This window comes from Salmo salar, chromosome 05 (genome assembly GCF_965601325.2).
Source record: "Salmo salar chromosome 05, fSalSal1, whole genome shotgun sequence".
NCBI classification, from domain to species: domain Eukaryota; kingdom Metazoa; phylum Chordata; class Actinopteri; order Salmoniformes; family Salmonidae; genus Salmo; species Salmo salar.
This window is the reverse complement of record NC_138295.1, coordinates 40,336,792-40,352,794: the sequence shown is the minus strand read 5'-3', so window position 1 is coordinate 40,352,794 and position 16,003 is coordinate 40,336,792. Positions and strand designations below refer to the sequence as shown.

At 43.3% G+C, this 16,003-nt stretch overlaps 1 protein-coding gene across 2 annotated transcripts in view; it reads right to left on the bottom strand.

The window, feature by feature from the left end:
* LOC106604833 (A disintegrin and metalloproteinase with thrombospondin motifs 2) overlaps window positions 1-15,373 on the bottom strand; it is a 205,861-nt gene extending 190,488 nt beyond the window's left edge. For both annotated transcript variants that reach the window (XM_014199880.3, XM_045718244.2), the window contains exons 1-2: window positions 14,983-15,373; window positions 12,342-12,784 (exon numbers count right to left, since the gene is read on the bottom strand). In XM_014199880.3, the coding sequence (XP_014055355.1) occupies window positions 12,342-12,784; window positions 14,983-15,067 (528 nt within the window). In that variant the 5' untranslated portion in view covers window positions 15,068-15,373. The remainder of the gene's footprint in view (window positions 1-12,341; window positions 12,785-14,982) is intronic.
* Between the last annotated feature and the right edge of the window lie 630 nt (window positions 15,374-16,003).

Sequence of the window (16,003 nt, the reverse complement as noted above, 5' to 3'; positions counted from 1 at the left end):
ATGATTTTTCAACGCCGATACCGATACCGATTATTATTATTATTTGCAATAATGACAATTACAACAAAACTGAATGAACAATGAACACTTATTTGAACTTAATATAATACATAAATAAAATCTATTTAGTCTTAAATAAATAACAAAATATGCTCAATTTGGTTTAAATAATGCAAAAACACAGTGTTGGAGAAGAAAGTAAAAGTGCAATATGTGCCATGTAAAAAAGCTAACGTTTAAGTTCCTCGCTCAGAACATGAGAACATATGAAAGCTGGTGGTTCAATATCCCAGTTCTTCAATATTCCCAGTTAAGAAGTTTTAGGTTGTAGTAGGAATTAGGAATTATGACGCGTCGACTATTTCTCTCTATATATAGTATTTCATATAAAGTTGATGTTTGAAGTTTACATACACATTAGCCAAATACATTTAAACTCAGTTTTTCACAATTCCTGACATTTAATCCCAGTAACAATTCCCTGTCTTAGGTCAGTTAGGATCACCACTTTATTTTAAGAATGTGAAGTGTCAGAATAATAGTAGAGAGAATTATTTCTTTCAGCTTTTATTTCTTTCATCACATTCCCAGTGGGTCAGAAGTTTACATACACTCAATTAGTATTTGGTAGCATCGCCTTTAAATTGATTAACCTCACTAGGGTAGGGGGCACTATTTTCACCTCCAGATGAAAAGCGTGCCCAAAGTAAACTGCCTGTTTCTCAGGCCCAGAAGCTAGGACATGCATATGCATATAATTGGTAATTGGTGATTTGGATAGAAAACACTCCAAAGTTTCCAAAGCTGTTAAAATAATGTCTGTGAGTATAACAGAACTGATATGGCAGGCGAAAACCTGACAAAAATCCATCCAGGAAGCGGAATTTTTTTTTATGTTTGTAGTTTTCAATTGACTGCCTATACAGATTCCAATGACTTAGAACGGAAATTGCACTTCCTATGGCTTCCACTAGATGTCAACAGTCTTTAGAAATTGTTTCAGGCTTGTATTCTGAAAAATGAGGGAGTAAGACCAATCTGAATGAGTGATCTGGGAAAGTCCCCAGAACCTGTTTCTGTGCACGACCGAGAGCGCGCCTTTCTTGTTTTCCTTTTATATTGACGAAGCTATTGTCCGGTTGAAATATTATTGATTATTATGACTAAAAACAACCTGAGTTTTGATTAGAAACATCGTTTGACTAGTTTCTACGAACGTTACTGACACTTTTCGGATTTTTCGTTTGCCTGTTGAGACTGCCGTTGAGCCTGTGGATTACTGAACAAAATGTGCCAACAAAACTGAGGTTTTTGGATATAAAGAGGGACTTTATCGAACAAAACGAACATTTATTGTGAAACTGGGAGTCTTGTGAGTGCAACCATATGAAGATCATCAAAAGTAAGTGATTCATTTTATCGCTGTTTCTGACTTTTGTAACTCCTCTACTTGGCTGGTAACTGTTTGTAATGATTTGTCTGCTGGGCGCTGTTCTCAGATAATCGCATTGTATGCTTTCGCCGTAAAGCCTTTTTGAAATCTGACACAGCGGTTGGATTAACAAGAAGTTAATCTTTCAGCCGATGTATAACACTGGTATGTTTTATGAATTTTTATAATGAGTAATTCTGTTTTTGAAATTGGCGCTCTGCAACTTCACTGGATGTTGGCCAGGTGGGACACTACCGTCCCACATACCCTAGAGAAGGTAACTTGGGTCAAACGTTTCGGGTAGCCTTCCACAAGCTTCCCACAATAGGTTGGGTGAATTTTGTCCCATTCCTCCTGACAGAGCTGGTGTAACTGAGTCAGGTTTGTAGGCCTCCTTGCTCGCACACGCTTTTTCAGGTCTGCCCACAAATTTTCTATTGGATTGAGGTCAGGGCTTTGTGATAGCCACGCCAATTCATTGACTTTGTTGTCCTTAAGGCATTTTTCCAAAATTTGGAAGTATGCTTGGGGTCATTGTCCATTTGGAAGACCCATTTGCGACCAAGCTTTAACCTCCTGACTGATGTCTTGAGATGTTGCTTCAATATATCCATCTAATTTTCCTCCCGCATGATGCCATCTATTTTGTGAAGTGCACTAGTCCCTCCTGCAGCAAAGGACCCCAAAAACATGATGCTGCCATCCCCTTGCTTCACGGTTGGGATGGTGTTCTTCGGCTTGCAAGCCTCCCCCTTTTTCCTCCAAACATAACGATGGTCATTATGGCCAAACAGTTCCATTTTTGTTTCATCAGACCAGAGGACATTTCTCCAAAAAGTACGATCTTTGTCCCCATGTGCAGTTGCAAACCGTAGTCTGGCTTTTTTATGGTGGTTTTGGAACAGTGGCTTCTTCCTTGCTGAGCGGCCTTTAAGGTTATGTTGATATAGGACTCGTTACTGTGGCTATAGATACTTTTGTACCTGTTTCCTCCAGCATCTTCACAAGGTCCTTTGCTGTTCTGGGATTGATTTGCACTTTTCACACCAAAGTATGTTCATCTCTAGGAGACAGAACGCGTCTCCTTCCTGAGCGGTATAACGGCTGTGTGGTCCCATGGTGTTTATACTTGCGTACTATTGTTTGTACAGATGAACGTGGTGCCTTCAGGCTTTTGGAAATTCCTCCCAAGGATGAACCAGACTTGTTGTTTTTTCTGAGGTCTTGGCTGATTTCTTTAGATTTTCCCATGATGTCAAGCAAAGAGGCACTGAGATTGAAGGTTTGCCTTGAAATACATCCACAGGAACACCTCCAATTGACTCAAATGATGTCAATTAGCCTATCAGAAGCCTCTAAAGCCATGACATCATTTTCTGGAATTTTCCAAGCTGTTTAAAGGCACAGTCAACTAAGTGTATGTAAACTTCTGACCCACTGGAATTGTGATACAGTGAATTATAAGTGAAATAATCTGTCTGTAAACAATTTTTGGAAAAATTACTTGCATCATGCACAAAGTAGATGTCCTAACCGACTTGCCAAAACTGTAGTTTGTTAGCAAGAAATTTGTGGAGTGGTTGAAAAACTAGTTTTAATGATTCCAACCTAAGTGAATGTAAACTTCCGACTTCAACAGTACCTTTGACTATTGGATGTTCTAATAGGCACTTTAGTATTGCCAGCCTAATCTCAGGAGTTGATAGACTTGAAGTCATAAACAGCACTGTCAAGCAAGCATTGCTAAGATTTGCTGGCAAACGCAGTAAAGTTTGAATGAATGCTTACGAGCCTGCTGCCGCCTACCACCGCTCAGTCAGACTGCTCTATCAACTCATTGACTTAATTATAATATAATAAACACAGAAATACGAGCCGTTAGTCATTAATATGGTCAAATCTGGAAACTATAATTTGAAAACAAAACGTTTATTCTTTCAGTGAAATACGGAACTGTTCCGTATTTTATAGAACGGGCGGCAACCGTAAGTCTAAATATTGCTGTTACATTGCACAACCTTCAATGTTATGTCATATTTATGTAAAATTTTGGCAAATTAGTTCGCTGTTGCATATACCCTGACTCTGTGTGCAATGAACGCAAGAGAAGTGACAGTTTCCCTAGTTAATATTGCCTGCTAACAAGCATTTATTTTAACTAAATGTGCAGGTTTAAAAATATATACTTCTGTGTATTGATTTTAAGAAAGGCATTGATGTTTATGGTTAGGTACATTCATGTAACGATTGTGCTTTTTCGTGAATGCACTTTTGTTAAATCATCCCCCGTTTGGCAAAGTACGCTGTGATTCGATGATAAATTAACAGGCACCGCATTGATTATATGCAATGCAGGACAAGCTCATTAACCTAGTAATATCATAAACCAAGTGTAGTTAACTAGTGATTGTGTGAAGATTGAATGTTTTTTATAAGATAAATGTAATGCTAGCAAGCAACTTACCTTGGCTCCTTGCTGCACTCGCATAACAGGTGGTCAGCCTGCCATGGAATGCAATGTAATCGGCCATAATCGGCGCCCAAAAATGCTGATTACCGATTGTTATGAAAAATTGAAATCGGCCCTAATTAATCAGCCATGCCGATTAATCGGTCGACCTCTACTAAGAATATCCACATACAGGTTTTGTTTTCCTCTATAATTAATTGTAGCCCTTTCCACTCACAGACACTGTCATCCCGTGTCATTGACAAGCGCCTTAATAGGAACTTACAGTGAGGGGAAAAAGTATTTGATCCCCTGCTGATTTTGTACGTTTGCCCACTGACAAAGAAATAATCAGTCTATACTTTTAATGGTAGGTTTATTTGAACAGTGAGAGACAGAATAACAACAAAAAAATCCAGAAAACGCATGTCAAAAATGTTATAAATGGATTTGCATTTTAATGAGGAAAATAAGTATTTGACCCCTCTGCAAAACATGACTTAGTACTTGGTGGCAAAGCCCTTGTTGGCAATCACAGAGGTCAGACGTTTGTTGTAGTTAGCCACCAGGTTTGCACACATCTCAAGGGGGGATTTTGTCCCACTCCTCTATGCAGATCTTCTCCAAGTCATTAAGGTTTCGAGGCTGACGTTTGGCAACTCGAACCTTCAGCTCCCTCCACAGATTTTCTATGGGATTAAGGTCTGGAGACTGGCTAGGCCACTCCAGGATCTTAATGTGCTTCTTCTTGAGCCACTCCTTTGTTGCCTTGGCCGTGTGTTTTGGGTCATTGTCATGCTGGAATACCCATCCACGACCCATTTTCAATGCCCTGGATGAGGGAAGGAGGTTCTCACCCAAGATTTGACGGTACATGGCCCCGTCCATCGTCCCTTTGATGTTGTGAAGTTGTCCTGTCCCCTTAGCAGAAAAACACCCCTAAAGCATAATGTTTCCACCTCCATGTTTGACGGTGGGGATGATGTTCTTCGGGTCATAGGCAGGATTCCTCCTCCTCCAAACACGGCGAGTTGAGTTGATGCCAAAGAGCTCCATTTTGTTCTCATCTGACCACAACACTTTCACCCAGTTGTCCTCTGAATCATTCAGATGTTCATTGGCAAACTTCAGACGGGCATGTATATGTGCTTTCTTGAGCAGGGGGACCTTGCGGGTGCTGCAGGATTTCAGTCCTTCACGGCGTAGTGTGTTACCAATTGTTTTCTTGGTGACTATGGTCTCAGCTGCCTTGAGATCATTGACAAGATCCTCCCGTGTAGTTCTGGGCTGATTCCTCACCGTTCTCATGATCATTGCAACTCCACGAGGTGAGAGCCCCAGGCCGAGGGAGATTGACAGTTCTTTTGTGTTTCTTCCATTTGCGAATAATCGCACCAACTGTTGTCACCTTCTCACCAAGCTACTTGTCGATGGTCTTGTAGCCCATTCCAGCCTTGTGTAGGTCTACAATCTTGTCCCTGACATCCTTGGAGAGCTCTTTGGTCTTGGCCATGGTGGAGAGTTTGGAATCTGATTGATTGATTGATTGCTTCTGTTGACAGGTGTCTTTTATACAGGTACCATTAAAATTATAGACTGATCATTTCTTTGTCAGTGGGCAAACGTACAAAATCAGCAGGGGATCAAATATTTTTTTTCCTCACTGTAGGTGCTCTGCTTCACAGCACTGCATTGGTTTTGACTGACAGCAGTTATAAACTTGAGAACCGAGCGCGACAAGAAGATGCCCCCATCCCTCCAGCAAATTGGGCTACGTTTGCACATTTGTTGCTGCCTGACTCAGGGCAATGTGTTCTGAAAGATGAGTCGTTGAAGATTATAATATATAAATACCACTTTGATGTCATACAAGCAAACCACACACCCATGAGTCCAAATGTGCACTTCTATTTCCATATTTGAAAACTCATGTTATTTACAGTATCAACATTTATGATCAATATGTTTGATCCACAGTTACAAAGATGACATGCGTTATACCCTGGGTTGTCCTGAACAGAATGTTTGTCATATAGTGAAGAAAATTAGTCACGGAACACACACTTGACTCATGACTCCATTCTATGCGCATAAAAATTACAATCTCTTTGTCTGAAGTTCCGTTTGAAAGACTAACCCTGTAAGATCATATTTTATAACGTACTGAAGCTATCCATGCTGGCAATAGACTAAGCCTTCAAATGATGGAACATTTTTAGATTGCATAAACAACAACAGTAATTGTGTGATGGTGGGGACAGAGGGCTGTGTTCCCGTACAAAAAACTACAAGTGTGCTTGCTTCAGTCCCTCAATGGCAAAGCTAAGAGAGCTAACAAAAAAAGCACCTTATAGTTGAAGGCATTGAAATTATTTAGGAACTGTGCACAGTTTGGAGAGGTGTGTGGCCACTTTGAGACACATGTTAGACCTCTCACTCAAGCCCTTGTAATAGTTTTTTTTCATATCTTGCACATACTCCAAAATGTCAATGAATATTCTTATTGTGTTACTGAATGTATCCAGAGTATTTTCAAATTACGTTATGGACAAATGCTGTGAAAAGTACAGTAAATGTAAAATGCACATCATTTCAACAGGGTAATGTTTGGATTCAGTCTTGTGTCAGGTGAACTCATGTGTCCTCACCTTTGGTCCAATAATTTACCCATAATCTCCAAACGGTTCTCTTTCAATTGCTACCATGGTTATGCATATGTTTTTTTTTAAATATGATTACGCTCAAATGGCGCTCCTGTGAAGTAGTGACGCACGACATATGCCGAGTTTCCTGAGACAAGTCACAAATGAGGGATACAAAGTATATTGAAAGCAGGTTCTTCCACACAGGTCTGGTTCCTGAGTAAATTAAGCAATTAACATCCCATCATGTACTGTATAAAAATGCTGGGCAGGCCATTATATTTGCTACCATGGCTATGCCCCCATAGGATGACAATGGACCCAGCCACAAGGCACGAGCGGTAACTGAATGGTTTGATGAGCATGGAAATGATTTAAACCATATGCATTGGCCCTCTCAGTCACCAGATCTCAACCGAATGGAAAACCTATGGGAGATTCTGTAACGGCGCCTGAGACAGTTTTCCACCTCCATCAACAAAACATAAAATTATTGAATTTTTCATGGAAGAATGGTGTCGCGTCCCTCCTTGAAGAATGTATGCCAAGGTGCATTGAAGCTGTTCTGGCTCGTGGTGGCCCAACACCCTATTAAGACACTTTATGTTGGTGTTTCCTTTATTTTGGCTGTTACCTGTATATTTCTATAGACTACACCTAATATAGAATAGAAGAAGCAATTGAATTTCATTTAATTTCACTGAATTCAATTCTATTCCCTTTACAGTTTTTCTCGATTGCTTAAACACAAAAACTGGTTCCTGTAGCACAAAAACCCATAGTCTTACGTCCTTCCCAAAAACACACACACATTTCCCATAAGCGTAAACACTATTCACCTGTTTCCACACGTTTCAATATTCAAAACTCTTTTGGCAAAACCTTACACAAAAGTGGCCAAATAAATCATTCATTGCACTATATATTCATTCAGCAAATACATGCTCTCACTATAATTAACTCAAGTCATCACAACCTGTTGACTACTTCAAATTAAATTCCAATTCAACAATTGAATTAGAATTTGAGGCATTCTCAAATTTATTCTGAATTGAGCTCAACACTTGTTTCACCATGCATGTATCTGCCATATGCTGGAGACAGTGTGTGACATTATGTGTGTGTGTGTGTGTGTGTGTGTGTGTGTGTGTGTGTGTGTGTGTGTGTGTGTGTGTGTGTGTGTGTGTGTGTGTGTGTGTGTGTGTGTGTGTGTGTGTGTGTGTGTGTGTGTGTGCTTGTGTGTGTGTGCGGGTGTGCTTGTGTGTGTGTGTGTGTGGGGGGGGGGGGGGCGACTTGTGTTTGTGTGTGTGGGTGTAATACATGTCTCTGCTGTCCAGGTGTTCTCCCACCTGTTGCTAAAGGTTAGCAGGGATGATAACAGGTCTGCCATCCACCACCCGTCCATCCCTTTGTCAATCTGTCTTTCTGTCTGTCTGATTGTTAGATTGAGACGTACATTAGAGAAAGGCCTGGGACCCATAGAGATCCCATAAATCATCAGTTCTATATGTGATTTTATGCTCTCTGCCCAGCTTCCAGTTCCAGCCAATGAAGTACTCTCTCACTCCCTCTCCGGGCCTTCCTATTGGCTGAATCCATACCTGTATACCTGTCTGACTCTATGTTCTCACGGCAACACAATGCCGCCCTATCATTTGGCTGCACCCTCTGATTATCTCAAGCCTGGTCCATCTGGAATGTAAGTTTAGATGGCTGAGAATTTATGTCTTTATGAAGACTGCTATTTTGTTTAATAGTTTACAGTACAAAACATATTTATCTTCTCTAGGGCCGGCGGGACGAAATCGTCCCACCTACGTAACAGCCAGTGGAATCCTGTGGCGCGTTATTCAAATACCTTAGAAATGCTATTACTTCAATTTCTCAAACATATGACTATTTTACACCATTTTAAAGACAAGACTCTCGTTAATCTAACCACACTGTCCGATTTCAAAAAGGCTTTACAACAAAAGCAAAACATTAGATTATGTCAGCAGAGTACCCAGCCAGAAATAATCAGACACCCATTATTCAAGCTAGCATATAATGTCACAAAAACCCAGAAGACAGCTAAATGCAGCACTAACCTTTGATGATCTTCATCAGATGACACACCCAGGACATTATGTTATACAATACATGCATGTTTTGTGCAATCAAGTTCATATTTATATCAAAAACCAGCTTTTTACATTAGCATGTGACGTTCAGAACTAGCATACCCCCCGCAAACTTCCGGTGAATTTACTAAATTACTCACGATAAACGTTCACAAAAAGCATAACAATTATTTTAAGAATTATAGATACAGAACTCCTCTATGCACTCGATATGTCCGATTTTAAAATAGCTTTACAGTGAAAGCACATTTTGCAATATTCTCAGTAGATAGCCCGGCATCACAGGGCTAGCTATTTAGACACCCAGCAAGTTTAGCACTCACCAAAGTCAGATTTACTATAAGAAAAATGTTATTACCTTTGGTGTTCTTCGTCAGAATGCACTCCCAGGACTTCTACTTCAATAACAAATGTTGGTTTGGTTCAAAATAATCCATAGTTATATCCAAATAGCGGCGTTTTGTTCGTGCGTTCAAGACACTATCCGAAAGGGTAAATAAGGGTTACGAGCATGGCGCATTTCGTGACAAAAGAATTCTAAATATTCCATTACCGTACTTCGAAGCATGTCAACCGCTGTTTAAAATCCATTTTTATGCAATTTTTCTCGTAAAAAAGCGATAATATTCCGACCGGGAATCTGCATTTAGGTAAACCGACGAAACAAAATAAAGCATGGGGTCGACTCGGGCACGCGCCTAAGCCCATAGTACTCTGATCGGCCACTTGCCAAAAGCGATAAAGTGTTTCAGCCAGAGGCTGCCTCGATATCGTTCAGCTTTTTCCCGGGCTCTGAGAGCCTATGGGAGCCGTAGGAAGTGTCACGTTAGAGCAAAGATCCTCAGTCTTCAATAAAAAGAGCCCAGATGAACAACAACTTGTCAGACAGGCCACTTCCCATATAGAATCCTCTCAGATTTTTGCCTGCCATATGAGTTCTGTTATACTAACAGACACCATTCAAACAGTTTTAGAAACTTTAGGGTGTTTTCTATCCAAAGCCAATAATTATATGCATATTCTAGTTACTGGGCAGGAGTAGTAACCAGATTAAATCGGGTACGTTTTTTATCCGGCCGTGTCAATACTGCCCCCTACCCCCAACAGGTTTAAGTACAGTCCATGTGTTGGGATCAGGCAATCAGTTCAAGTTTATACAGATCTCTTTCTCGCTCTGTTTATCTCTCCTTCTCTCGCTCCCTTTCCATTTCCCTCCCTCCCTCCTCTCTCTCTCTCTCTCCCTTTCCCTCCTCTTTCTCTTCCTCCTCCCCCTATCCACATCTCTCTGTCTGTGGTCTGGGATAGGAGGAGGAGGACAGTGGTGGCAGGAAACAGAAGAACAGCAGGAACTACCTTTCCTCTTTTCTCCTCTAGGCTAACACACACTACTGTACATTCCACACATCGCTCTCTCTCTCTCTCTCTCTCTCTCTCTTTCTATCTTTTGCTCTCTCTCTCTCCCTCTGCTACGGAAAAATCCCCAAACACACACACACACACACACACACTCTCTCTCTTTCTCCAGCCTGGCTGTCTTTCTAATGCATACAGGAGAGCAGAGAATGACACACACACACTTTGAACAGCTTCTGTAGCTTTGACCGAGTATGCTAGGCCAGGGGGGAAGCCATTAGTGGGACGAGGTTTATAAACACACACACACACACACACACACACACACACACACACACACACACACACACACACACACACACACACACACACACACACACACACACACACACACACACACAAACACACACACACACACACACGTATAAAATATTCCAAGAGGCTAGGTTAGGTAAGTTTAGGTTATGATTTCTGTACTGAAATTCTTCCACTAAAACTAATTCTCTCCCACATGTGGGGGAGTCTGAGGGAGGGGGCATACTACAGTCATGCTGTAATTTAATTTTCCTTTACCCCACCACCACATGACCACCATCTCCAACGCCCTTTTCCCCACTGTGCTGCCTCTCCTCAACTACTCAACAAGACCTCACCAGTTGATCACATACTCTTTCTTCACAAGAAACCAATTCACCTCAAAGACCATTCATTTTTCCACACCACCCTTGCTTTCATTCTCTCTCTCTCCCTGTCTCTCTCTTGGTTTCTCTACACTCTGCTTTTGCTCCCCTTCTGTCTCTTTTTCTCTGTCCCTGTCTTTTCCTTCACCCCTCTCCTCTCTGCCACTCCCTTCATTCCCATCTCCTCACTCTCCCTTTCTCTCTTTTTCTCTCTCCCTTTCCCTCTCTCTGGATTGTGGCTAGTGGCCAGGCAGTGAGCTGGGGGCAGGCCAGAGCAGAGCGGAGAGGTGGTGTAGGGCCTGCCCCTTGTGCCCATGCTGGCAGTATATTGGCTGGCTACTGGCTGGCTGTCTGGCTGCTGTGTGGCTGCTGGCTGGGTGCCTGCTCTCTCAGCTGGTCAAAGGGTCCCCAGTGTACTCAGCTCTAAACGGCTCCAGTTGTTGGCTGTCGACTAATGAACAATGGTCTAATGAAGGAACATCCTCTCCTCCCTTCTTTCCCTCCCTTCTCCTCTTCTTACTCCCTAAGGAGAGGGGTCCTGTCCTCCTCTTCTCATCCTCTCTTCTCCGCAGGCAGGTCAAACACACATACACAGTCCCACAGAGACAAAAAAATGCAGGTCATTGGGGCCTCCCTCTCCTCCACCCCCCGAGACAAACACACAGACCAAATATCCATGCATGAGATTTCAAACTCATCGCTCAGTCGATTTAGTCTTCAAAATACCTACCTAACATTGCATTGACAACAGAAATACAACTAACTCTTAATCTTTTGATTTGATCATTTCAATAAACACACTCAAGCAAATCACATAGCCTCTTTCAATATATCAAATGACATCTGTATAACAAACTTCAGACTACTGTGTCACCTCTCTCTGACTTCGACTGAGAGAGGTGACACAACTCAGCTACTACACATGTCGCGCGGGCCTCACGGTGGAGCATCAACAAAATAGCAACATGACCCCTCCATGACCTCTGAACCCTGGGGTCAACCAGGAAGCATGCTGAGTCACCAGAGACAAGTCAAGGGGTTACACAGTAGAGTTCTTTCTCTTTCCCCTCTCTCTCTCTCGCTCTCTGTGTGTCTGTTTCTGTCTGTCTCTGTCTCTCAGTGTTTCCCTCCTTCTCTCTCCATCTCTCTCTCTCGCTCTAGCTCTCTCTCTTCCTCTCTCTGTCTCTCTCTCTGTCTACGCACTGGGCGTTCCTATGGAAACTCGGACATGGCTCCTCTCACTCTCTCTCTCTCTCTCTCTCTCTCGCTCGCAGTTGTTGACACATAAGCACACACAATCTAAAGATTGGGATAGGAATGGCGACTCATAACCTCACTCCACAGGCCTTCCAGGCCATCTAAATTGAGAGAAACATCCTTACACGGTCCCGAACAGACAAAAACAGATTTGAAAAACAGAAACATCACCAATACAATGCATCCAGTCAAATGAGCTAGATTTTCATAAAGCACAGAGCTCGATAAAGCGCCACAAATCAGCAATAAGAACCTCACAGGAAATTCTATACAGCGCAGTAAACTTGAGCGGGACGAATGTCAAACCCAGTACAGAAGTGAAACAGTGCTAAGAGACAGTTAGATGGGCACTGTTCACAGCGGACAAAGACATTCTCTACAGTAACCCAAACAACCCAAACTCACCAGGCCGTCGCAATTGCTGATTGCTACGGTGGCTCCGGGCGTGTCTGTGACGTCACCCACGTAGAAACAGTCTCCCTGCAGTGGCTCGGAGCGCGTGGCTGTCCCGTTGCTGTCGTCATCGTCGTGCCACTCCATCTTGGCTCCGGGGGCCACCAGTCGCGCATTGTGCCGCAGACGCAGGTGGAACTCCCGGCCGAAGACGGTGACGTTGTAGTAAAGCTGTCTGTCTCGGGGCCCTCCATCCTCCTCGTACATTTCCTCTCTTTCTTCATCTCCTCCTCCTCCCCCGTTCTCTCCGGTCTCCCTCCTCCGGCGCCTATGGGGCTGCCCCGCCCCCACCCCCGGCCGGCCGGCCGACACGGCGTGGGACAGGAAGCGGCCGTCTGCGTCCACGCTCACGGGCCTCACCAGTCCATACTCCCCCAGGACATGCTGCAGGGAGTCTGAAGGTTGGAGGAGGGGAGAGATGGGAGAGGGACAAGTGGATAGGGAATGAGGGAGAAAAGGGTGGTGGGAGGAGAGGGTGGAGAGGGACAAGTGGGACAGTTGGAGGTGGGGAGAGGGGGAGGGAGAGAGGGAGAAGGATAGGGGATAGGTGGATGGTGGTGAGGGAGAGCAGAGGAGAAGAGAGAAGAGGAGGAGAGAGGTTAGTGGGAGAGATAGGATGGGAGAGGAGAAGAAGGAGAGAAGAGGTGAGAGAGGAATGCAGAGGGAGGATAAGGGGGAGATGAGGAAGGGATGGAGAAGGGAGAGATGAGGAGGATAGGAAAGGGCAGGAATGAGAGAGAATAAGAAAAGTAGACAGAGAGAGATAGGTAGAGTTGGGAAAGAGAATTAGGGGAAAGGGGAGGGGCTATGTTAGAGATGTCATGTTCCGTTGTTAATGGCATCCCTTCTTGATCACAGAGAAAATATGCATGGACTTCAAACAGATAAGCCTATCCAACACAGAGACACACAAACATACACACCCCACCCCTGAACCCAGATGCAACCCCACGCCCTTGATGGGCTGTGTGCGGTTTGCTCTATGACACTCACAAGTCACACAAGAGTCAAAGGTAAGGGGTTCTACATAGAAGATCATAGGAAATCCCAGGACATAGTGTCTATAATACTGTAATAAGTTCACATAGTTGCTGTCACAAACTCTAAGTTGACACTGACTAGTAGGATATTCATTTCCCAATGAGCAAACAATATCCATACTTTCAGCATTCTTATACATTCATTTTTTTTATCAGGTTTTTGATTGGCTGACCAAATTTTTTATTGACCTTTGTCAATAAAACTCATGAATGCAACTGTTTATGTACATTTTTATATTCCACTTGTAGCCATGGTTGTCCTGAAAAGAAAATGGTAAGACATTTAAATGTGAGGCTAAATATGAGAGCAGAGCAAGCAGATGAGAGTAGTTAATTTCAGCTTGTTTTGCTGTGGGAAGTCTGGTTACAATGGAGTTAACATTTGGAGAGACATGCAGCCTAATTAATATAATGTATTTTAGCCTATTGCATCACCATCATTATTACTTCCCCATAATCAGGTCTTAATGCACTGTAGGCCGTTTTCTTGGCGACGCACTGCAATATAACTGTGACACTGACAGTGACACCTCCCTCGGAGGCAGCTTTTAGACGCGTGAGAGAGATGCTCCCTCCGGGGCGCTAGTGACAGAACGCTGCGCCTCGACCACATATCACTACTCTCTACTCAAAGCCACAGCACTAGATCACATCAGTGACACTAACGACTCTCCGCTGTCCTTCTCAATATCACTTGCATTATTATTATCTAAACAGATATCTTTTACACAGATAACACATATTATGGTGTTTTGTTTTCATCACTGGGCTGTAATGAGTGTAACCGAGATCATGATTTAATAGCGGTGCAAATAAGCAGGCGAGGGTGAGGTGCACCACATACTTGATTCCTGCAAGATTTTATCAATCTGATTCCATGTCTGATTCCATGATGACAGAGCCCAACATGTTTTGATAGGCTATATCATTTCCCCATGGTCGCTAAATAAAAGTTTTCTGCAACACATGAGTGAGATATCGATACTGAGCGTAATGTTATTATTCTGCAATGTTTATTGTTATTATTATTATTAGGACTATTGTTATTCTCTAATGTAACGGAGATGAGATGTTCATTTCTAATCGAAAACATCCGACCCTTCCCTTCTTGTGACCAAATCGATAGCTTCTATCTCCACCTAATCACATAAGGTTACTCCATGGCAAACGCCGACAACAAACCTATCCTTGCATCCTAACACAGCCAAAGTGAATTCCCCTGCCCTGACTGTCCGAAATGCTAAACCGCGTCAAGGAGCGGGATGAGGAGAGGAGAGAGAGAAACGCACACTTAACAACACTGCCTGCCCTGACACAGCACAGAGAGAGAACAATCTTCGGGGAAAGTATCGGGAACCTTGATCCACTAACCTTGATCCATCCACTAAACCAAAGTTGAAAAGGGACGTTTTTAGGGTGTGTATATACAGTAGCTGCAGCCTACAGCCCTGGCTACTATGTTGGGCGCGCAGAAGGTTGCGTCTACCCAATTGACCCCCAGCGTATGGAAACAGCAAAATATTGTAAACATAAACAGTCCCACGTTTACGTACCTACGCTACTGGCGATATATAGGCCACTCGTGTGCAGAAAGGCCGACAGAATGATTAAGATAGTCAATCCAGGCGCGAGACCCATGGCAGCTCCGAACTGCGCAGGTGAGAGAGTGGGACTTCGGGCTCCAGTGTGCTAAAGTTCCCCGCGACTAGCCACACCGCCACGACAGCAACAGCACAGCAGCCCGCAACTAACTGCCAAGTGCACCCGGAGAGAACGCTCTCTCTCTCTCGCTCACTCCTCCCTCTCTCTGTCTCTCTCTCGCTTTCTCAATCTCACTCGCTCACACACACTCTCTTTCTCTCTCTCTCTCGCTCCTGCTCCTTGCCTCTGCGCTCTGACAACTCCCCGACTCTACATACACATACACACGCGCCCACACATTTCTCTGACTGTACTCACGCAGAGGCGCGAGGTAGATAAGGATAGTTCTGAAAACATTGGGCGTGCTGCGACTGATTGACAGTTCATGACAGCTTAAATAAATGAGAGGAAAGTCTGAGAAAATGACCAACCTTTCCCCTTCCACCCGAGAAAGAGTAATTTAATAGTGGAAAAGTTGTTTTGTAACTTTAAACTATTCTCCCGAATCAATTATGTTTGGAGTGCACGTTTCACTGGTCACGCCGCCAACACTGTGCACCATTCTGAAAATCTTGCATAAACTTTGAATATCCAGTGAGCGTCCGGAGTCAGAATAAGCAGTGGTGCAACATCGCCTTGCGTGGCGGCAGACGGAACTAAAAGACTAAGGTCGGGAGGGGAATGATAAAGCACAACTGAAGGCAAATATAAAGCATCTTACGTTTCATGTCCAGTCTTTAGGCATCCTCTTTCATTGTGGTATACAGAACCTTGCCCCATCTTAACTTTTAAAACGTTTTGGAAATTAAGTAAAGTACACGAAAAGAGAAGAAAAGAAAAGTCAGTTCCATGTTTGAGCTTTGTTTTACATTTGTGTATTGTGACCTCTGCCTGTGTAGTGTGGTCTGGTCGCTCTCCTTTCTCCTCTCACAC